The following is a 22,585-nucleotide window of genomic DNA, read 5'->3' on the forward strand; positions in this document are numbered from 1 at the left end:
TAGGTGCTCTCGTCGCAGCGGGGTAACCGCCTTAAATGAGACTGGATGCAAGGTTACACTTAAAACACTTTTTTAATCAAAGAAGTTGAACAAAAAAACCCTGTACAATAGTTAAATTTTATTACAAGTGTAATAAACTTAAAGATTTTTAGCACTAAGGCGATCACAGTTTCATAAGTTATATATATATATAAATTTACACAAGTCTACATTGACAACTCAATTACCAGTCACATCAACAAAGGGGCTGTGTTATGGCAAAAGAAGTTTAATAAAATTCACAGTAAATCTGCAATATTTTGAAGATGCAGGAATCATATTGCACAGAATAAACCAGTGCGTGCCGAGAAGCGACTGCCAGTGTTCGGGTGTTCCTTCACAGAATATACATTGGTCGTAACCATGCAATACTTCCAATACAGAATGGTATCAAGTACCACAGTAAACAGTTACTCACAATGTAAGTTCTAAATAGAGTAGCAAAATGCTGTTAGGTTTCTCTTTAAACCATATATAAACCTTGTAATAAAACACTTTGATAAAAATCAAACGGAATGGTGGTTGTCACATTATCGCTTCAGTACTCCTCTTTGTCTTTTCCTTTCTTTTCCTTTTCGTCCTGTAGTGCAGTACCGAGTTTCTTTATCAGAACGGACAGAACCTTGTCCAAAGGATCCATCACCCCACGCTGCAGCCACTTGGGGATGGTAGTCCTGGCGTGGTGGAAGCCCAGTTTTTGGAGAATGTAGTCAACACCAACAGGGTCAATTTTCCGCCCAGTCCAGGATATTAATCTTAAAAAAAATACCAAGAAAACAATAGTAGGTGGACTCAATCTCAGGTATAGATCACAACTAGCTTTCTGGAACTACCTGCATTTATCATTAACATGCATCTCACCTTCCAGACCAGCACTAACAGCCAAAGACAAAACTATTACAACATCCATATAATTGATCCATAGCAGCTGAACAGTAGGGAAACACTTGTGATGTGAAGAATAGTACCCATAAATAAAATGCATAGACAAAGAGATTACTGATAAGTCTGCTTGTTACCTGAGTGTGGGCTCCAAATGCCAAGTATTGCAGATAAATTCTCTCCAGTCAACTGTAGTGTAAGTAATGCTTTCCTCTGCTTCTCTCTCTGTGGAGCTGTCCTCAAGTACACCAGCAGAGTTTTTCTGCCCTGGACGAGAAGCCAAAATGCGAGGAGGAAAAATAGCTACAAAATGGAGAGGGGCAGAAAAAAAAGCAACAAGTCAGTATGAGCATCTCATATGAAGCCTCATGCATCTTAAAAGAAACTCCAAAGCGCATTTCCAACAGGAGAAAACCAGCCCGTGTTTCACCTTGTTTTGTAAGAACTTCTGAATTTCTAGCAACAGTTCTGGTTTCAACAAAGCATGAATAAAACATATCATAGGAAAACTTAAACATTAGTGGATGGTACAGGAATGTGGAATTGTTTCCTCTGCCACCCAACCCATCCATATACAGAGTATTTCTTTCAAACTCATCATGGCACACAACAAAGCATATTGCATTTCATAAGCTACATGCAAACACATACTTAGTTTATATTTTTTTTTATTGACAGCATATTCTGAGCAGGAGGATGGTGGGAGAGTAATTAAAATCCGTCTTTGCCCAAGGGCGTGAGGGAAACCTGAACCCAGCTCTTTCCTGAGTTTAAATCCTAGAACACAGACAAGGAACAGCAGCCCTTTTCCTCCCTCCAAACAGCACAATGAATAAAATAGATAAGAATATCTGAATTAAGATTGAATTTAGAAATACTCTGGGTAACAGGAGCAGTGTGCCCCGAACAGCAGAGACGTGGCAGTATACTATTTGTACCATCTGTACACAACTGTTCTGCACCCAATCCTCCAGGACTTAAAGTCAGCTGAAATGATTCCCATGCAACACTGCCCTTTTTGCTAGGTGCTAGAACACCTCTTGGCTTTAAGCTCCCCTCCCAAAAACAGAACAAAAGAATTTGGTTAATGTAAAGTTAAATTTCAGCAATTGAAAGAGGTAGCTATCATCACATAGCACAAAGCCCAGATTTCAGATATCAACAATATTTATTGTCAATCAGTATGTAATTGTCTGACTGCTTTACCTCAGGTACTAACAGCTTACCTTTTTCTTTTTCTTTTAGATAAGCTGACACCAAGTCATGTAGAAACATGATCAATTCAGCATCCATAGTTACGCAGATGTGGTCTGTAAATTCAGTTACCACACTGCATTCCACCTTTGGTTTAACGCTTGTATCTACAGTCGGATCAAAATAGCATTAATACGTATTGCATAAAATACATATTGCATAAGTACATATTGCATAAAAGTATACTGAATTTTAGTACAAATGATCTGTAAATTACATTGCTGTTACTGAGCAGGCATTTCCCCCATTCCATTTGTAGTCTGCAGACAATATTTTGAAAATAGGAGCATGACATTTAGGTTCCTCTCTCCTATTTCCTTTTTCAGTACAGGCCTTTTCTAACTTATAGATCAGCTTCCTCAGAACAGCCAGCCTAGCTGTAATGCTCATATTCATTTCTTAGCAAATGGTTTGGGTTTTTTTTGCTTGTTTTTTTCTTTGTTTTCAAAGCAACCAGTATCAGGACTAGATCTTCACTTCCTCATCAGAATTCCCTCTGCATTTCATTACAAAAATGTGTCCTTTATTGCATATGTCTGCTGTAATTTCTAGAAAAAATCCTCACACAGCATTTTTGTATTTAACCCCTTATATATGAGAAACAGCTTTAGATTAAAGAAAGCAAAAGGTTTTTACTATACCTTGTAAGGAAGGCTCTTGGGGCTCTTGGACATGAATAGATTTAAAATCCAGCTGCATCCTTGGCAGTGCAAAGATGGTTTCAGTTTCATGATTGTAACTAGAACCACCTCTGAAACCACTTAGCAAGCTTGAGCTTTTCACAGTTGTGCTGCTCTCTGGGTTATTAGCATCAACGTTTCGAAGTAAGTTTAACTCTACAAGGACAATGGGAAATACTTTAATTCAGTAACCTTTATTTTAAAAAAAAGAACAGTTCTGTCAGCGCAAAGAATGACAAAATTTCACAAAATTTAATACTGGCAATTTCATATACTGAAAGACAAAAAAAAACTTCTAATAAAGAAGAGGGGAGGAAACATATGTCAGTACTGTAACATACAAACATTTATTTGGATGGTTAAAGTCCAAGTTTTATTCATCTGACCATCTTATCACAACTTTGTTCTAACAATGAATTTTCAGTTAAGTGAAATACAGACAAAGTATGTACAGACAAAGTATGCCATCTGTGTTAGAAAATAAAATAGGACTTACCCTGAAAATAAATGTTTCTTATGGATGTAAGTGACACCTAAATTCACTATCAACCAGGTATCCAACTTTGTCAAGATACTTTCACTATAGCATACGTGCAACATTAGCCATACTGGTTATTTTTTCAATTATTAAAATTTGTGACAAGACAAAAAGTTAAGAAAGGTTACTACTTCACTGTAAAACTGTTGTTCATATTCTTTAACCAGCCCCCCAGAAAAATCAAACAATCAAAAGTCACTGTTGATATACCTAAACAGTCTGGATGTAGCAAAACAGGGCTATGTAAAAACAATTAACGATATACTTTCAATAACTTTAAAGTATTTTTTAAGAAACTATAAACCGGTCATTTCTGACTATACAGCATAATCTGTTATTCCACACTTTGCTTTAACAGTCTGTAGAAGAAACAGCTTCCATTCAAGCTCTCTTCTCCTTAGCTCACTTGAAATTTAACATAATCTGCATTGACTGACAAGCAGACCAATCCCAAAATGTAATTGATATGAATCTTACCTTCATTCCTTGTGGCTGTAACATAATTGAACCACTCTTTCACACTGGCAACTCCATGTGGGGGGTTTTCATGGCGGCGCCTTGTTATTTTTGTGATTGTTGCCATGGGGCTTTCGAGTGCTCCACATGGTTTGGTGACCATAGTGTTATGGCCTAAATGAAAGTCTAGAGTTTGCACAATGTATGTAGAATGTTCACTAGTACCTGCATTGAAGGTGTGATGGATACAGAACGGGAGGGAAAAGAGAAATGGAAAAGAAAAACACACCAACTTAGTAAGGGTAGTGGGATTTTTCCTCAACCTTGCACAGGTATCTACCAGAAATAATTACTAATCCAGTAGCAGCAAAAACCTATGCTATGCTTACAAACAACAAAAATATTTAAATCCTCAGTATCTACAGATAGTAAAAACTTCCCAACATGGAGACAAATAAATAATAAGATATTCAAAATTCATTATGTAGAAATGAAAGGCTGCATCAATGCAGACATGCAATTAACAAGACAATCAGTCCCCTTCCTAGACACGCTATCAGGAACATACTTAATATACTTCAATTTCATAATATACTTGTTTTATTTTTGTTTTTTATAATATGCTTTCTTGGATTTATTCTGACATGTCAATATATTCTTCAAAAGTTCATTTAAAAGATGTTAAGAGATGAGGAAATGGTTTAAATTACCATCTTCCCAAACTTTCTGTGCTTCTGTCCAAAATGCAATATTGGGTTCTTCAAGGTGAAATAAGGCCCAAGATTTTGAACGGAAATTAGGCCCATGGAAACAAGCCAGCGTCATATGGTTTCCATGCAAGCTCATGGACCCTCCAAACTGCATTCCATCTTCTGGCAATGGCATCTGAAATAAGGATATATGGCATCCAGACACCACCTTCAGAACTCCTGGCCAATGACGATGATGGGCTGCATCCAATACTAGAAATGGAAAATGCAATAGCAAAAACAAACTTCAATAAAGAGAAAGAAACAGGAAAGTTTGCTGCCATGTTAAATATTTTATTAAAAATAGAGACATCATGGGTAATTTCACTGACACTGTCTCATCTCTGCCATCTAAGATGGTTGTAGCTTATGAATACCAGAACAAGCATTCTTGTGTTCAAACAATGGCTTCAGCTCAAGATTAATAGAAAAGAATAGCACCACACTTCCACAGTTATTCAAAGTAGAAATTTTTCTTATGAAATAGGCTTCGTAAGTTCACAGTTTTCAAACTGCAAAAATATTTTAACAAAAATACACATTTTTAAGAAAATCCTGAAAATAACATAATTTAGTTCATTCTTGTACCCCATGTATATCAGGATACTTGAGATATTTATGTGCTTCATTGAAAGGTTATTGCAAGCCTCCATTTATAGGGCAAACCTACTGAAGATATTATTTTAAGTCATGTAGATATACTTGCACACATAAAGTTTCTCAGATTGATTCTCACAATTAAAACATGCAAATTATAAAGTACACTACTTTTTGGTACTACTTACGTTGTTCATGTGAGCTTCTCTCCAAGTTGTTGACCACTGTCTTGGGAGGCAGATAAGGAACGGGTCCCCAAGTAGACAATGCTCGTTTGCTTGTGTCAAACTGTTGAGTGAAGAACTCCTGGAGTTTCATTCCTATTTTTATTAGATCTGGTGTAGTCGATCTTGAAATCATCACTTGGAAGATATCCCATTTCAAGTCCCCGTGGACAAATATCTCACTAGGTGTTAAAGACAGCAAGAACATGTACAGTTAGCCAATTTCCTACTGAAAATAAAAAACAGGATTCTTTGATTTCTGGCAAACTTATGATTTTAATTATCAATACTGGACAGAATCCATAGAGGCAGAATTTGACATTATCAAGTATTATAAACTTGAAAATCAGCAAGCAGTATTACCTTTTATCAGAGATGCTTGAGTCCAAAGCATTATATAGGTTAATTTTCCATTCATCCTGTAGTTTAAGATCTGCATTACTGAAGATTCCCATTAGGATACTGGACCCCATGTAGTCAACACGTGCTTCGGTAGAACCCATGGTAATCTGAATTTTATGACTGGGCTGTTGGTTTGGGTGCTCAGAAATATGAGCTACAATAGAATGAAAGCAGCACAGAAACACAGCATTAAAGGTAAGAAGATTTGTTTTTCTAGCAATATCACCCTTATGCAATCCTCATGATACAGGGAGACAGAGGAAACACTGGTTTCTTTGTGATGCACTGGGAGATCCAGAACACCCAGACTCTTTCCAAACCACTTTTCCATTTCCTAGATTGTAAGTGCTTGGGAAACTCTAGAAAGAGATGAAATGCTGACAAATCTTTTTGGTTGCCATCTGTCCAGACAGCTGAAGGAGGCTAAAGGATTGCACATCTCATTAGTATAACGTTAGGGCAACACTAATACCAAATCCACGCTCAATTAGGAAGCTACTCCTTCAGTTCAAAGTGTTTTTCATAGTGAGAAGACACAAATAAGAGTACAAAGTTGTAATATGCTGCTAAGTTTACAAAAAAGGATAACTGTTCTAACTTTAGAGGATTGTTGTTCAGAGCATATAGTAGTATCAGGCAGCTTTCCAACTTACCCACCATCTCCAGGGTGTTAACATCTATGGTACCGCCAACAACTCCACCTCTAGAGTCCAGTTGTGATCTTCCCAAACCAACAGACATGCTAATTTCCCGATCTCTGCTACTGCCCACAGACAAACGACCTTGGCTTTTCAAACCACTGGTGGTCCACCTAGAACAGAAGTAGAAATAGACAACAGTTTTCCAGAAAACAGACAACAATTTTCTCTGTCAAAAGAAAAATGGAATATGATCTACTGCAAAGAAGTAAATAACATGAATCAAGCACATGCATCTTCATGATTAAGCATCTAACAGCATTCACAAGGGGTTGCTTCACCTTTCAAAACTGGAGAAGTTAGGGATTTAAAGTCAGAAAACAACAGTCTCTTAGTGGTCAGTGGTGATTTGGTGATTTTTTTTTTTTTTTGTCATGTGTGTGTGTGTGTGTGTCCCTAAAACAACACTGTCTGCTAAATCACACTTATAGCTTGTTTTATACTCACGTGGTATTGCCCATTACGTTGCTCATATTCATTTGGACATTTAATTGCTTCAGGTTCATAGCAAATACAACCAGTGTTTCCCATGGTGTTCCTTGTGGGCTTCCAGCTTTATTTGATTTATTAAATGGAGTTGATGTTTTTGAGAGTGCATCTAAATAAGAAAGTAAGCAAAACTTAAGTCACAAAAAGTGGCAGAATATAAACATCGAAAGATACTACAAAAAGAGAGACAAACACCACACTTAAGGGGCACCACAAGACTACAAAAGTGAGGATAAATGAGAACTTGGGGATCTGCATTACACATTGCTTTAGCTGTCAGAGAAATGAAAGTATTTTACACATTTAGTTTTACTAGTAACCTTAAGAGAAAAGATTTTAAATTTGCCATCAGGCATGCGAGAGTATGTTTTTCACTCTTTGTTGTTGTTTTTTTTTATAAAGAAATTATTAGTATTAGAATATTCATGTAGTGCTTATTGGTACAATGTCAACGTAGGATTTCAAGAATTAGGGTACTCACTCTTCTCCCAAAAATCTACAGATATTCTTAAAAGACTGCAGAATTTCCTTTGAACAAGTCATTCTGTCAGTCTTACATTGTTTTTTCAGCTGCTTTACCCTAAAAACTAATATCTTCCTTTCTAAACAGAAAAAAAAAAAAATCTGTTATCTCTTCTCACAGACATTTTTCCTAGAAAACAATAACCACTGTACTTCTAAATCTCCTGTCTCTAACTCCATAAACATTCCCAGCAGCCAGTGGTACACTGCAGTAAGACACAGCAAGATCTCTAGTAAAAGAAATTAAAAGTTACTTTATTTCTTATATAAAAACCTTATTAGACCTTTCTGGTTATTGCTTGGATGAGAAGAGAGGCGAAAGATGACAATGCAATCATATTAAGCTGGAAAACTCATCTAATAATGATGATAACTTCTGCTCAAGTATAAGAAATAGTAAATGTATCAAATCATAACTCAGTTTCTCAGAATACTGTCATCTGTTTCAGACATTTTCCTTGCTGTAAGCCATTGACTTTTCACTACCAGGCACAGTAGAAAAAAATATCACTATTTTCTGTGCTGTAGTAACAATATCTTTTTAATTCAACTAATGAAAATACTTGAAAAACAAAAGAAAAAACAGTGGAGAAAATATAGTCTATTAACCTCTCTGAGGCACTGAAGAATCAGACACACTCCTGGATCTTGTAACAGCTGGAGACTTTAAGTTATGAGCTGCTGTCCCTGGTGACATGCTACTGTTTGCATTATGTTCATTAAAAACATTAGGTGACTGTGCCATGTGTGTAAATGAAGCAGACTGGCAGGGTTGCTCCCACGTCCTACAGTATGCCTTCCGTGACGATTCAGGAGAAAGATGTTGGCTGACTCCTTCAATTGAATCTGGTGTTCCAGGACCTGATGCTACTGGAAAAAAAAAAAAAAAAAAAAAGGAGTACATGAATGGCAACAAAATTGTTTTGTTTTTGTTGAACAATATCCTCCCACATACTAAGTAGCGTTTGCAGAGTTTCAAAAAAAGTTTCATTTATCAAAACTAAAGCTTAGTTAATGTTTTAAATATTATTAGCTCCAAATTCAATTACTACTCTGAAACTCTCAATTTTTTTATTTCTAGAATCTTTTAATTAAATTTACTGGAGTGCCTGCATACAGAGGAAGTTACAATACATTTCTATTTCTACATTTGTATCTCGTCACATACATAATAGTAAACATGTAATATATGCTTATACACTTCCTAACCTCTTGCACAAGAAAGTTTTCTGTGATAGGTAGCAGTATCCTACCTGGCAGATTTATGGTTTGATCACCCAGGAAAAGCCGTCTAGCAATGCTTCTCCTGTACCACGCCCTTGGGAAGGCTAGAATCTCACTGAGTCGACGCATATCGTATTTAAAAGATGCAGATCCTATGTCACACACAGCTGAAAAACAAGGCATGCATACAACACTGTAAAATCTCGTTAGTAACAGATTTTGGTAACCACATCTAATTAATTAACAGATCTGCAAAATCATCAAATACCTCTCTACCCCAGCAGTACAGCCTGTGCTGTAATGAAAAACAGTTACTAAAACCTGCAGTTTTCTTGAGGCATTGTGATGTATCCTAGTACATTAGATACACAGAGATTTCTTAAAGAGAAGATGAAGGCTACGTATATAAATGTGGTTAGGTCCTACTTGTATTGCATCTGCCTCTGAGACTCCACATGTGAGGGCTTTAATAGCAGATTAATCACAACCATAACGCTGTGTCTGACCACTAAGGATCCTGTGTGCAGCGGGAAAAAATAAAATCATGAAAACTTCAAGGTTCTTTTGAATATTTAGACATTCAGGTCTCACTGCAGCTTTGTAGGCACTAGGGGGCAAGGTCTCACTGCCAGCAAATGAACAGAGAATGCAGAACTACATCACTACATTGACGTGTAGCACTGCAGTCAGAATTAAGATAACCACACAAGGCAAACGTTAGAGTAAAACAAAATCATGAAGAAGGCAGCTTGTGATACAGGAGATTGACTTTGCTGTCATATTTAACGTGCATGGTGTATCATCTCTGTAATACTACATTTAATTGCATTATATAGTTCACTTCGATTTTTCTGAATGGGAAAGTAGTTCAAATATTTCTAATTCTCATAAAGGAAAAAAAAAAGATGAGCATCTGTAAAAGATTTTGACTTATTCAAGTAACAAAACAGTGCTCTGAAATACCTGCTTCTAAAAGGGAGCTATAAAAAGAGGAGGTTAGGGGTTAGCAGATGAGGACCAATGGAAAACCAACTCTGGGAATCAATTTAGCATTAAGTTCAGTTACGTTATAGAATGTATGAAGAGATAAATCAGATACAAATCCAAAGCCCAGTTTACGAGCTTCTGTGACAAAAGTTAACTCCATCCAAACAGAGCCAGTACAATCTCAAAATTTTCAAGGGTCATTTATAGTCACTTGGGCTGCTATCAGAGATGAGCTTGAGCAAGCCCATTTGTTTACATTTAATGAATCAGGGAGATAAAAAGGAGCATCTGCAAATAGGTATTCCAAGTACACAGTTTAAATAATGTATAGATCTCTTCTTCATTCAAAACTAACAACTTCCCTAATATCTACAAAAGCTGAGCTTTGAGTATATAATTGGAACAGCAGTTCTCTAAGTAACTAAAGACAGAGATTAGAATGAAAAAAATATATTTACCAGAGATGTTTATCAAAGTAGTATCTATCTTGCTTGCTGCTTTGCTTGCAGACTGACTCTCAAAAAATGAGGAGCCTCCTGAGCGCCTTATTCGTGACAGGCTGACCTTCACAAACTCAAGGTTAATGCTTAAGGAATCCTTCCGACCAGTGACCGAAGTCGGTTCCTCATCCACATTCCCTAGAAATAGAGAGAGTTTAATCTTCCAAACACTTCCATGCCTTAGTTCGGCTTGGCTTTCCCAACTCGTTCTATGTTCACAAAGCAAAAATTTGTTCTGTACCTAAGGCTCCTGACCCAGGAGTTAAAACAGTAACAGCAGTCTTTTGTTTTCCAGCTCCATACGGATGGAACACGTAAAGGGAAAAGTCAGACATGCAGGCAGTAAAGCTTAGGCCTGAAGAGCTGCTGCTAGAAGTGGTCAAGTCTGACTGGCTGCTGCTGTGGCGCGTTCTGCCAAGAGGACTGCCTAGTCCAGGTGATGAACCTGAAAGCAAAATGTTTTCAGAACTCAGTTTTAACAATCTTCAAACATGAAATAATATTAGTAACAAGAATACATACTGAACAGACCAAACGCATATCAAATCACTCCCTTGTAGCAGCAATGTAGCTTAAATATTCTGTGTAGGGAATTTTATAACAAATGTTTAACCAGGGGAAGAAAAACTCAATATACAGAATATGTGCAATCTTCTACAAAAGATAAAGAACTGACGTAATATGAACTGATCTTACTGAAGTTATTGCATAAGATAAACATAGTGAGAAAAATAGTAAAAATAAATGTAGTCCATATGAATAACCCTAAGCTCTATAAAAGCATATATTTTGTTCTAATTTTACACAAAACACTGCTTATTTATGCTACAAGCTGTATATAGGATAGTTCATTCATGTAGATTTTACCTGGTGCTCCAGATTTACTAACTGAATTCTTCGAGCTGCTTTGCGGAGTACTGCCACCAACGGACACATTTTCTGATGGGTACATTGTACCTAAAGTTTCCAGTTCTCCTCGGTTTGAAGAGAAAACAAGATCCAGGGAAGGCAACTTCAGCATACATTCAACTCTTGATACTGGCAAACAACTGAACTTGATTTGAGAGGGCTAAAACACAGAAAGAAAATAAAGCATTCAATGAACTTATATAAAGCACTAAAACTATCCCAGTGTTGGCTTTTAAATGTATATACATCTAAAAAACTAAGAAAATTACAACCTCTTCAGACTGGTTCTATAATTAGTAAGGTAACTCTATACCAGTTCATAAAGATACATTAATTTAGGGAATCCCTCCAAAGCCGGAAGTATTATTTGGAAACAGTTTTAAGAAAAGAAGTACAGAAATCTTGCATTCAGATGACATGAACTCTTCCTCCTCCCCAAGTCAATTCACAGTTTCGTGCATCTTATACAAGAACTACACAGAATCAGTTGACTCTTTAGCTTGGCTAGAGAGACTGCAAAAAATGTTGAGAGGATTAGCTACAGACTGTTGTACTTAATTTTCACAGGCATAAAAAAAACAAACATTTTTTAGAGTATGTTGTTCAATTTGGGAATCAAATAATCAAAATAATATATATATATATATATCAAAATAATATAATATATAATCAAATCTGTACCATGAAAAAATGTTTGAGCAAATCTGCAGGCACAGCCTTCTCTCTGACACAAAAAGGCCAGACACGTCAAATATGAAGCAGTATGAATACGTATGCAGATGAGATCTGCACATTCCTGTATTTCCACATTACCCCACAAACTGAGAAAATCTCTAATGATTATTATTTTTGTTTTGTAATGATAGCCCATAAATAATGAATGCAAATAATCATTATGAATAACATTTTCAAAATTGCATTTTCAAAACAGACAAGGCAGAAGTAACGAAGTATGGAATTTTTATCATTTCTCAAAATGACTGATTTCTGTTGGTCTCCATGGGACTGAAAGATGTCAGAACTTCTGCTTAGAGGAATCTTATTTACTATCATACCAGACATTGGTATCTTAAAATGGGCACTTGAAAGTACCTTTTTATTTTTAAAAACCATACTTGGAAGCTTAGACTGTTTCAAGGATAGTGATTGAAATCACTTACGCTAAAAGTCAGAGCCTCACCTGAACCCGTACATAAACCACCACATCTACAGGGAAGGATGAATATGCTGACGTCGATGATGATACTAATGATGTTGTGGATTCTTCTAATTGGTCTTGTATATCAAATTGTCCCATGTCTTCATCTTGTGAGCTGACAGCTTTTAACAAGCACAAGCACTCATTAGAAAGTGGAATTTAAAGAAGATACAGCTCAGTGCCACCAGAAGACAAAAAAAAGAAATGCATACTAGAATACAAAGATGCAACTTACCTGTGTAATTCCTTTCAATTGGTGTAATTGGAATGGTTTCAAGAGCTTTCTCTAGGAAATCCAGTAAGCATGGGCTAATCACCATTTCCTCTGGCAGCGACTGAAGTGCAACCCATGCATACAGTTTAGCAGTTTTCACTCCACCACTTCCTTTTCCTTTGGCTGCAACATTTGAAAGATAAATTTGTCTAGTAATAACACCATAATAATACCATTGAATACCATTAACTGTATTGGTAAGTATAAGATAATTCATAACTAACAGCTGCATTCCCTAATTTTCTGTAACGGTATCTGAAAAGGCATACATCTGATCATTTAGAAAAATATAAACCATAACGTTGTGCTAAGAAAAGTACGTTAAAGTGACTATTAGTTTGGCATGCTTGATTGTAGCTGCATTGTGCTTGCTTCTCACAAAGCACTATTACATCATTTTTTTTTTTATTTAAAAAAAAAACAACAACAACAAATTAGCCACACAATTCTTCTCTTAACTGGAAATAACTGAAAATGATGAGGAATTGGAAAAGTGAAAGAGCAAAAAACAAACCAACAATAATTAGACAATAAAAAAAACAACAAATTAAAACTGTAAATGGCATGTCCTACTATGTTAATAACAAAGAATAACTGAAGATTTAAAACAGCATTTTTAAAAGCCTGGAGATAGAAAAAGTGTAAATGAAAAAACTGTTGTCTTCTAATTTTTGGAAAAGAGTAGCACTTGGATCCATGCTCATCATGAGAATAGCTATTCTGTCCAGTCCCTCTAACTATTTAGATTGTTTTTTCTTGCTCTTACTGTAGACTACAGACAGTAAGAGAAGGGGTTTCCATTCAACGTGAAAATTAATAATAATAAATAATACTCTTGAGAACCTGTTTTAGTAGGGGATTGGACTAGATCCCCTTTCGACCTCTATGACATGATATGTGATAACATATTAAAACAAATCAAAATTAATAAATATTTATAAAAATGCAATATAGAGAGAAGCAAACTAATTGCAACCCCAATGGGGCCCTACTGGATGACATTCATACACCTTCCTACAACCGTGACGTCCAGAAGTCCTCCCAGATGTAGAGGTTACAGATCTAAAAACAACATTGTTCAGTAATTGGACACGATATGATAGAAATTAAGGAGAATTGGTAAATAAAAAACAAAATTGAAGAAAAGCAATATAAAGGAAGACTGTACAAAATACTGTAATCCTAAAGAAAATGCACATTTACAGGAGTAAGAGCTAATGGCTGAACAGCACGGGTAACTGAAAAAGGTGATACATTTCCCTGTTCTCTCTCAGCATCTCAGCTGCTCCTACATAAAGCAAACAAACAACTCTCTTCACCTATTAATTTTTCCTACTCAACAGATTTTTACAAAGTCTTTGTTTCCTTTTTAAACTGATGTTCAAATGCTGAAGGAGAGAACAGTAAATGTCTCAGAAGTTGGAGGTGCAATCTACATACCTCTAGATCTGACATGATTTTGCAATGGGCTCCTGCTTGAAAACATGAATCATTTGAGATAAGACAACCTAAGTTAGGTTCTTCCGAATCATGGTTATTTAAGGGACTGCAACAGCTGAAAACACTGGTATTTTCATTAATACAAATACTACTTCCTGGAACTGGGTATTCCACGTGGTACTGAGAACACTCTAAATTCCAGAAAGCAGTATTTACACATTGCTTGCTTGGCAAAAAATACTGGAAAGTTTCAAGAATTCTTCAAATGATGTAATGTATGGAAGCAAGGATTCACCTCACATATATAAAATTATTATGAAGAACTAAGTAATCAACACTCACTTTTTAGGCAGATATGTAAGTCTTGCTTTCCAGTACTAAGCTTCAGTTTGTTAAATGAAAACTGGGAGAAGGCAGTCATAGCCTATCACTGTGATATGCCATCTACAGTAAATATTACTGAGACTGGTTTGTCAACAAATTTCTAAAAATTCAGCTTTACGAACCACATTCAGGTATCTGCAGATAAGGTCAAGATTTGATAAATATAATTTTTCGACTAATAAGCAGGCAGATCTAAAGCTGGTAGATTGAATGAAGGAAAAAATATATTCATGATAGTTTTAGAAGGTTTTGTCTGTAAGTACCTGATGGGATGGGTGGGGGTTGGGGAGGAAGTAAGGTGTTAGTCTTGCTGTGGATAGTGCTAGATAAAAGAGATGTGGCAGTATCTTTCATACCATACAGTTTGGACTCTTTGGAAAGGGTTCTTGGCAAAGATGATCCTCGAGAAGTATTTGGCGATTCAGTCTTTAAAGTCTTAGAGTTGTAGTGTAACTGAAAGAAAAAAAGATTAATTTGCTTCATAAAATTGGCTCAATTTCTCTACAGAAGTTTTGTGTCAGTCTTTCCATTCTAATTTTTTTAATGTACTATTTACAAAAATGTTGTTGTAAGATATGTTACATTCCAGTTTATGTTCTACAGATACAGCCAATGCACAGAAAGATCTGAAATCTTTGTCCAAACAAACAAACAAACCCACATGTAAATTATAAAACAAAACAGAGAAAATTAACTATTTAAAAATAATTAACTCTTCAAAAATAATGCGCAATGCTTGCTCATCTTCTCTATAACACCTTCTAATTCCTGTGTCACCAGCTATTTCTTCCTATCCACACAGTTTTTTTCTGTATTACTGCATGGTGAAAATATTTCACTATTAGATATCCGCATTTATAAAACTGCATTAAAAAAAATTCAGAGCATTCCAACCTAATAGATGTGAATAATATACTACCAATGAAAGTACAGAGTATAATAAAAGCTGTAGATAATACACATTAATTTCTAACTTAAGACTAAAAGCCACAGGCAGGACCTGAAGTTTAACTATCTCTGGAGATAGCCTGGGATACAAAGCATTGGATGAACATACAAAGCCTTGCCACATTGAAGACTAGAAAAAACAGGCTAGTTCAACTGAAGAGCATTTGATTTATACATTTAAAAGGACATACAGTAGAAATTCCTTGTCAGAGAAAAAAATATCAAGATAAATGTCCAATTTCAGTTTTCAGTACAGTATTACAGGAATCATTATTCCTACGTTAGCAATATCTACAGAACTGACAAGATTTCCATGAGGTGCTATGCATATATAAACTTGCTTATAACACAAAAACAGATGTACTTTCAAATCATATTTGAGCAGAGAAAAAGTGTGTTTTCATGCTTAGTTATACATTGCTTTTACCTTTACATCCACCCCAGGAATATAAAAAACTGTTGTTTCCACTTCGCTAGATTTTGTTTGTAGAGATGATGGCACTTTCTTGCCAGCTAGTAAGTGACTGGTAGATGCATAGTTCGTCTGGAATTTCTTCTTTTTTGAAGGAGACTCTCGATCCAGGCTTCTGGAACTCCGATCGTAACTCCTAAAATAAATATACTGCATGCTATTATACAAACTTAATACTTTTCTTAAACAGAGTGTATTTTCTGGTTAAAAAAAAAAAAGAATTTAGAGATATCAAAAGCAAATGTGTAGCATCAATTATATAAGGAAGCCTATCAACGTCTGCTTCCTTCTTTAATTTCTGTGATCTCTACTCTTCTGTCTACCCACTCTGGTTTTTACCATTTTTATTATACAATTATTTCAAGCAGTATAATCTACAAAACTGTTAAAATTGAGAATTTTTTCAAATAAATTAAAGACATCCAATGCTCTTTACTCTTACAGTCAGTTTCACCTATATTACCCAGCATTATCTAAGAACAACTCTCGATGTAGAGGGCATGCTTACCAATTCTACATTTCTGCTGTAAAACCTGTCTTCATATAAATTCATATGAGATTATTTTTCCTTGTGTACCGTAGGAAAAAAAACGTTGCAGGAGGAAAAACACCAACCTGCTTTCTAATTGCTAACCTCTGATGCATATCTCTCAGTGAGAAAAATAATTTTTCAGTTGTCTCTATTTCTCAGAATCGAAACACATAAATTAATTTCTTAATACCATGTTATTATGAGTTAATTATGCTGACAAGTAATGAATCTCTTAAAATTCATGACACTGTTAATATCTTGCCAAAGTTAATATCCTATCAAAGAAATGTAATGCTGCCACTCAATACTCAGCCATAAACAAATGAAAAGTAGCAGGAAAATTTAAAACCTGAAAATGAGATCAAAACTCATTAAGATCAGAAGCAAAGCTCCAACATCACCTTAGATGGTAAAACAAAAAATCCATTTAACTAAGCAAAGCAACATGAGAATGTTAACATGCTTTTACACTCGGGAAATAATGGCAGCATGCAGAATAATAAGGAAATACTACAGTAGTCCAGTATTAATCAAACCATTGTGTTGATTTATTAAGTTATCATGGTATTTTTCTTTGAAGGCTGAAATAAAAAAAGCATCCATGCATTTTGAAATCCTGAAATTTTGTTTACGGAAGATAAAATATGATTTAAAAAGGAATAAAATAATTAACAGAAGGAAGGCATATGCTGATTTTGTTCTTCATAAAGCAATTGCATAACACATCTCTTACCTTCTTAAACTAATATCATCGTGTTCTTGCTGAAGTGTTGTGGGGTGCAGTACACATTTTCCACAATCAATTTCAACCCTGATATCAAGTTCAAAGTCAATATTTCTCTCAGTGGTTGTACCAGTCATACTTCTGTTTGTAGGTGTTGTTGGCCAGCGCTCAGTGAGGAGTTGGTGGACAGCAGCAAAGCCTGTTGCTTTCTTGCGAGATGTACTCCTGCACCAGCACAATAATAGATTAGATAATTGCACAGCATTTACTTGAACAGATGGTAGGAGAGATTCTTAGACATTAATAAATCCACTTTGTGGACGTAAAATCCTGGAAAAGACAAAGTTATGCCAAATTTTAAATCTGTCATCTGTTCCCGCTAAAACCTATGCTGTGCCTCAGAACATTTCACTTGAAGTTTTATTCTGTTCTCAGCCCTGAAATTTCTAACAGCTACATCTTTATAAAAAGCAGCCACCTTTTCTGTTCAGAATTCCTCCTTCCCTCACAATGACCTTTTCATGAACACAATTCCTGACTTCTCCACATAAACGCTTAAGGAGAAATCCAATAATTCACCAATAACAGATTTTTACAGAATCACAGAATATCCCAAGTTGGAAGGGACAAGGATCATCCAGTGCAATTCCAGACTCCATGCAGGATCACCCAAATTCAAACCCACTGTCTGAATGCTACTTGAACTCTGGCAGGGTTGGGGCCATGACCACTGCCCTGGGGAGCCTGTTCTATGCCCACCACCCTCTAGTGAAGAACCTTTCTCCTGGGCCCTGCTGCTGTCACCATAGAGCACAAGTCAGTGCTGCCCCTCCACTCCCTATGAGGCCGCCATGAGGCCTCCCCTTAGCCACTCCTCATGTCTTGTCCTTCCCCATCTTCATAGCCCCTCTTTGGACGTTCTCTATTATTTTTTTTCTACCCTCCTCATATTGTATTTCTCCAAAACATTATTTGTAGACTTAAAATCAATATTTCAAATGCGTTTTCTTTATTTTTGTGTTCTTCCTTGGGACTATTACTTACGGTGGTTTCCTATAAAAATACGTTCGCTCTCGTTCGTGATCATCTTCTTTCTCGGAGTCTTCACTGCTTGATGATAAGCTGTCGTCCCGACGTCCTTCTTCAGGCTGGAAGGGAATGCCAGGTGAGAAGACTGCTGGAGTTTTAGGTGAACCAAATACTGAGCATGAGCCTTCACTAGGAGATGAGTAATGGGAGGGACCATCAATAATTACAGACAAAAGGTCCATTTCTGTCTCCTCTGGAAACTGATTGTAAAAAGAAAAAATACATATTAAATAGATAGAGATATTTCAATCAAGAATTAGATAGCTCTGGAAAAAAAGATCAAGAGTGTTATGAGAAACTTGCAATCCCAAGCTCTTCATAATACAGCCATGTGAAGTACAGAAATCACAAGGTGGATTACGGAAAAGAAAGAAATGAAAGCTTGGTATGGAGATACTTGCCATTGCCTGTTGATCGAGCTCAATCTGTTAGCTGAAGATTTATCATGCTCTGATCAATTAATTCAATTGGAAGGAATGGAAATATTTCATACAAATTTTAAAATATTTTGAGAGAAAAGAGCAAAAGCAAAAATTGTCATGAACCTTGTAAAGGGGTGAAGTAGTCAGAAGCATTAATGAGATGTGCATGCAGAATGCTAATACAGAATGTACATTCTTGTTTTGCAATTCTAGGCTGAGATCCTGGACAACATGTTGGACAAGTGATTAAATATGAAATAAACTCCAGGCCACATTTCTGAAAAGGACCACTGATTTCTCCCATACAGCATACTGCAAGCTACAAGCACTGCAAACTAAAATGAGATCTGTGCTGAAATTAAGAACTGGCATTATAAGAATGTGGGGGGGGTGCAGTGGGAGGAACGTTCATAAAATTTTGCTACACCAACAAAACCTAACTGGGCTTTTGTATATATACACACATACATGTATGTACACATTTTGTATTTTATATAGCCTACTGCTTCTATGAAACAGAAAAAAGCAAAAGGCAAGATAATGAAGATATTTAAATGTATAAAACATATTTTTGTTTCATTTCCTCTTCCCCCTCAGAAATAAGGATTTATTCCCATAAGGGTGAGGTGAGTTGGAAAGTAGAAAGGGTATGTTACTATGACTAGAGTTGTTTGATTTTTTTTTTGGTGCATGTATGTATGTTTATTTAAAATAAATAATTAAAAAACTAAAACAGACTAAGAAAATATTTGCTATTACCCTTAAACATTTGTTTTTTTAAAAGCATTTTTAAAAATTGCCTGCGTACTAAGTTTTGAAAGATACGTTTATTTAAAAACGTCTCTATGTATTAAATATAGGAATTCCAACAGAAAGATTGAGCAGACATCCTCCTACCCAGCAATTACTTTGTACTTTGTACAAGATATAATCTTGGAACACAACGTAACAGATGAGGACAACTGCATAGACAGAAGTCCTCTTTTACAGTGCATTCATAAGTCCAAAGTTAGGTCACTTCACACCAGCCTTGATCAGACTTCACAAGGATATGAACAAACTTCTAGTAAATAATTTTTAAAAGCCCTAACTTTTAGGGCTATAGAAAAACATACCCGGGGAGTTCATCAACAGCTTATCACATTCTTCAGTTTACTTTACATATTCCAATTTAAATATTTTAGGTTTTATATACATTCTGTTTAGCTGCATGCTAAAGAGATGGAGATGGAATAGTGAAAAGCAGCTCCCTGAGAGAAGAATTAATTCTCTAGCAAAGACTGTTTCTTCTCAGAAATACCTGAAAATACCCTTCCCCTGGACAGCTGGATTGTTGTGCAATCCCCAAAACCGTTTTATTCAACTTAATTAGAAATGAAAAAGAAAAATAAAAATTAAAACCATTACAGTAATCTCAGCCATGAAAAAAACAACATAACAGGAGCATTTTTAAAATGACAAAACATAGTGACTAAAGAAAAAAAAAAAACAACCAGTTTCAAACACACAAAATAATAGATCCATAGGGCTACAGCAAAATTACTAATGTCCATTTCTAAAAGTCTAATGGTGAATACAGACAAGATGATGTTTGTGATTTCTGCACACATCAGAAGAACTATATTATTAAGTCAGCCTAAAAAAAAACAAAACAAAAAAAACCCACACCAATATAATTCTAATATTATGCTCAATTAATTTCTGTGAAAAAAACAACATACCAAAATAATTCTAATATTATACTCGATTAATTTCTATGTTAGTAACTCAAAACATATCTATCTTATGTCAGAACAAACCTGTGTTCCAAACATCAATAATTTGAGGCATACAAATGAAACCCATCAGCAACTCAGGTCTGCCTAGACATACCCCTCTTGTGAACTTGTGATCAAATGGTATGGGACATAAGATGCTGAAGAATATAAAGTAATTCTTACAGAATCCTGTATGTTGAAAGTTACTCTTGGCCCAGGAGATGCAGCATCTACCCGGATATCTGGGAGATCTTCACTGTCTCCTAGTCGAGAACTATAAATAAAAACAAAACATCTTATTTAGTTTTATTTGCATGAACACAAAATCATGTAATATTTAACTATACAAATAGAATTTAATACAAACGTACAGTCAGTACTTAAGATTTTGATACAGATGCAAGTATTGGATCATAACAGTGCACTTAGAGTACACGGAAAGGAAAATCAAGGGGAGAAGAGAAGGAAGCTGCACATTACTTGTCCAGTAGTCTATCACTAAACATTCTTTGCTTTATTTATTTAAATTCTTCAATCTTAAGCCAACATGCAGCCCTTTTCAGAAGCAAATGACTGAGAGACAAGTAGAAATCAAAACAATTTACACTATGCCTACTATCCTTCTATGCAAGTTTCTTGTATGTCTTAAAAGCAGGATTCTGTAAAAACCCTGGAGTTTTTGTGTGTGTGTAAGAAAAAAATTTCTCACTTGACATGCTACTAGGTCTGCCAAAAAAAGAAGTTTGATAAAAGACAAAAAATTACTTTTTAGAATAGATATGTCCATCTTCCAAAATGATCATGAAAGTATGTGTGAAGCAAAAGTGTGTCACTGAATTTGTCCACATGGAAAAAACAGTACCCTACTGACATTCATCGACACTTGCTGAGTGTTTATAGAGACCAAGCAGTAGATGTAAGCACAGTGAGTGGTGGCAAGAGTGGGTCACCTCCTGTGATGCCGACTGTTACAAGCATGGTATGCAGGCTCTTGTTCATTGCTGGTAAAAATGCATAGCTAGTGATGGTGTATTTAAAAAAAAAAAAAGTGTTTTGTAGCTGAGCTTTTGCTCTATCAAACAGTGTTACTGTGCTCGTTGTATCAGTTGTAATTTCTGTGGAAATAATTAGGAGGCATTACTTTTGGAGCAACTTTTGCAGATGCAGCCCTAGACGACTCCTTTTCACTCAGTGAGGCCCAAGCAAGCCATGTTTAGATACCCATGGTTTATGGAGACCAGACAATGGATGTGAGCACAGTGAAGAGGTGGGTGGTGCATTTCAGGAGACGCAATGTGAAAGACAAGCCATGTTCTGGATAGCCACGCACATTTGTCATGCCACTAAATGAAGAGTGTCTTAATCAGCTCACCTATACAAATTTGTGGATTATGACCAAGGAACTGTGTATGGAGCTAAGTATTGGCTTGAATGCACTGGAAATGACAGTGGCAACATTGGAGTACTGTGAAGTTTGCACTAGGTCGCTCCCACGAATGCTCACACAGGAACAGAAAGAATATTATATATAAGTTTGTCAGGGCCTAATGAACCAATACAAACCCAAAGGTGACAGTTTTCTTGATCACATCATTACAGATGACAAGACATGGTGTCAGCAATATGAGTCAGAGTCAAAACAGCAGTCCGTGGAGTGGCAATATGTGATTTCCTAACTGAAGAAAAAGTTTTGATGCATCCCTCAGCAGGTAAAGTGATGTACACGATGTACACTGACTTTTGGGATAGGAAAGAGGTGATCCTTCTAGATTTCCTGGAATCCAGACAAACTATCAACACTGACTGCTACACTGCAACACTGACTAAACTTAAGGCTCAAACTTCCAGAATCAGGCCAGAGAAGAAGACAACCCTTCTACTGAAACACATGAATGCCAGGCCCTATGCAAATCTGAAGACCACGGAGCACACTGTCAGTCTTGGCTGGTCTGTCTTACTACATCCACCCTACAGTCTGGATTTGCACCTTCTGACTTCCATCTGTTTGGGCCAATGAAAGATGGATTGCATGGGCAACATCTGATGCCATCATAGCAGCTGTTAAACAGTGAGTCACCTCCACTGGTGCACTTTTTTTTTTTCTCTTTAGTGAGTGCAGTATGCAGGCTCTAATGCATAGTTAATGATAGTGACTGTGTTGAAAAGTAGTGCTCTGGAGCTGAGAATTTGCTCTA

The 22,585-nt window shown here is 36.0% G+C and overlaps 1 protein-coding gene across 12 annotated transcripts in view; it reads right to left on the reverse strand.

The window, feature by feature from the left end:
• Window positions 1–53: 53 nt before the first annotated feature.
• Window positions 54–22,585, reverse strand: part of KIAA1109 (KIAA1109 ortholog) — a 100,571-nt gene continuing 78,039 nt past the window's right edge. For 5 of the 12 annotated variants that reach the window (XM_010709920.3, XM_010709918.3, XM_010709919.3 and 2 more), the window contains 23 exons: window positions 20,574–20,664; window positions 19,934–19,996; window positions 18,167–18,411; window positions 17,132–17,347; window positions 15,822–16,002; window positions 14,710–14,899; window positions 12,584–12,745; window positions 12,331–12,470; window positions 11,109–11,310; window positions 10,483–10,686; window positions 10,200–10,379; window positions 8,784–8,921; window positions 8,140–8,400; window positions 6,967–7,117; window positions 6,475–6,632; window positions 5,783–5,975; window positions 5,384–5,601; window positions 4,560–4,811; window positions 3,871–4,074; window positions 2,817–3,011; window positions 2,148–2,282; window positions 1,059–1,224; window positions 54–794 (listed from right to left, as the gene is read on the reverse strand). In XM_010709920.3, coding sequence (XP_010708222.1) covers window positions 578–794; window positions 1,059–1,224; window positions 2,148–2,282; window positions 2,817–3,011; window positions 3,871–4,074; window positions 4,560–4,811; window positions 5,384–5,601; window positions 5,783–5,975; window positions 6,475–6,632; window positions 6,967–7,117; window positions 8,140–8,400; window positions 8,784–8,921; window positions 10,200–10,379; window positions 10,483–10,686; window positions 11,109–11,310; window positions 12,331–12,470; window positions 12,584–12,745; window positions 14,710–14,899; window positions 15,822–16,002; window positions 17,132–17,347; window positions 18,167–18,411; window positions 19,934–19,996; window positions 20,574–20,664 — 4,162 coding nt within the window. In that variant the 3' untranslated portion in view covers window positions 54–577. The remainder of the gene's footprint in view (window positions 795–1,058; window positions 1,225–2,147; window positions 2,283–2,816; window positions 3,012–3,870; window positions 4,075–4,559; window positions 4,812–5,383; window positions 5,602–5,782; window positions 5,976–6,474; window positions 6,633–6,966; window positions 7,118–8,139; window positions 8,401–8,783; window positions 8,922–10,199; window positions 10,380–10,482; window positions 10,687–11,108; window positions 11,311–12,330; window positions 12,471–12,583; window positions 12,746–14,709; window positions 14,900–15,821; window positions 16,003–17,131; window positions 17,348–18,166; window positions 18,412–19,933; window positions 19,997–20,573; window positions 20,665–22,585) is intronic. The other 7 variants (XM_010709924.3, XM_010709923.3, XM_010709917.3 and 4 more) reach the window with 7 other exon arrangements.

Source organism: Meleagris gallopavo, chromosome 4, assembly GCF_000146605.3.
Source record: "Meleagris gallopavo isolate NT-WF06-2002-E0010 breed Aviagen turkey brand Nicholas breeding stock chromosome 4, Turkey_5.1, whole genome shotgun sequence".
In the NCBI taxonomy this organism is placed as follows: Eukaryota; Metazoa; Chordata; class Aves; order Galliformes; family Phasianidae; genus Meleagris; species Meleagris gallopavo.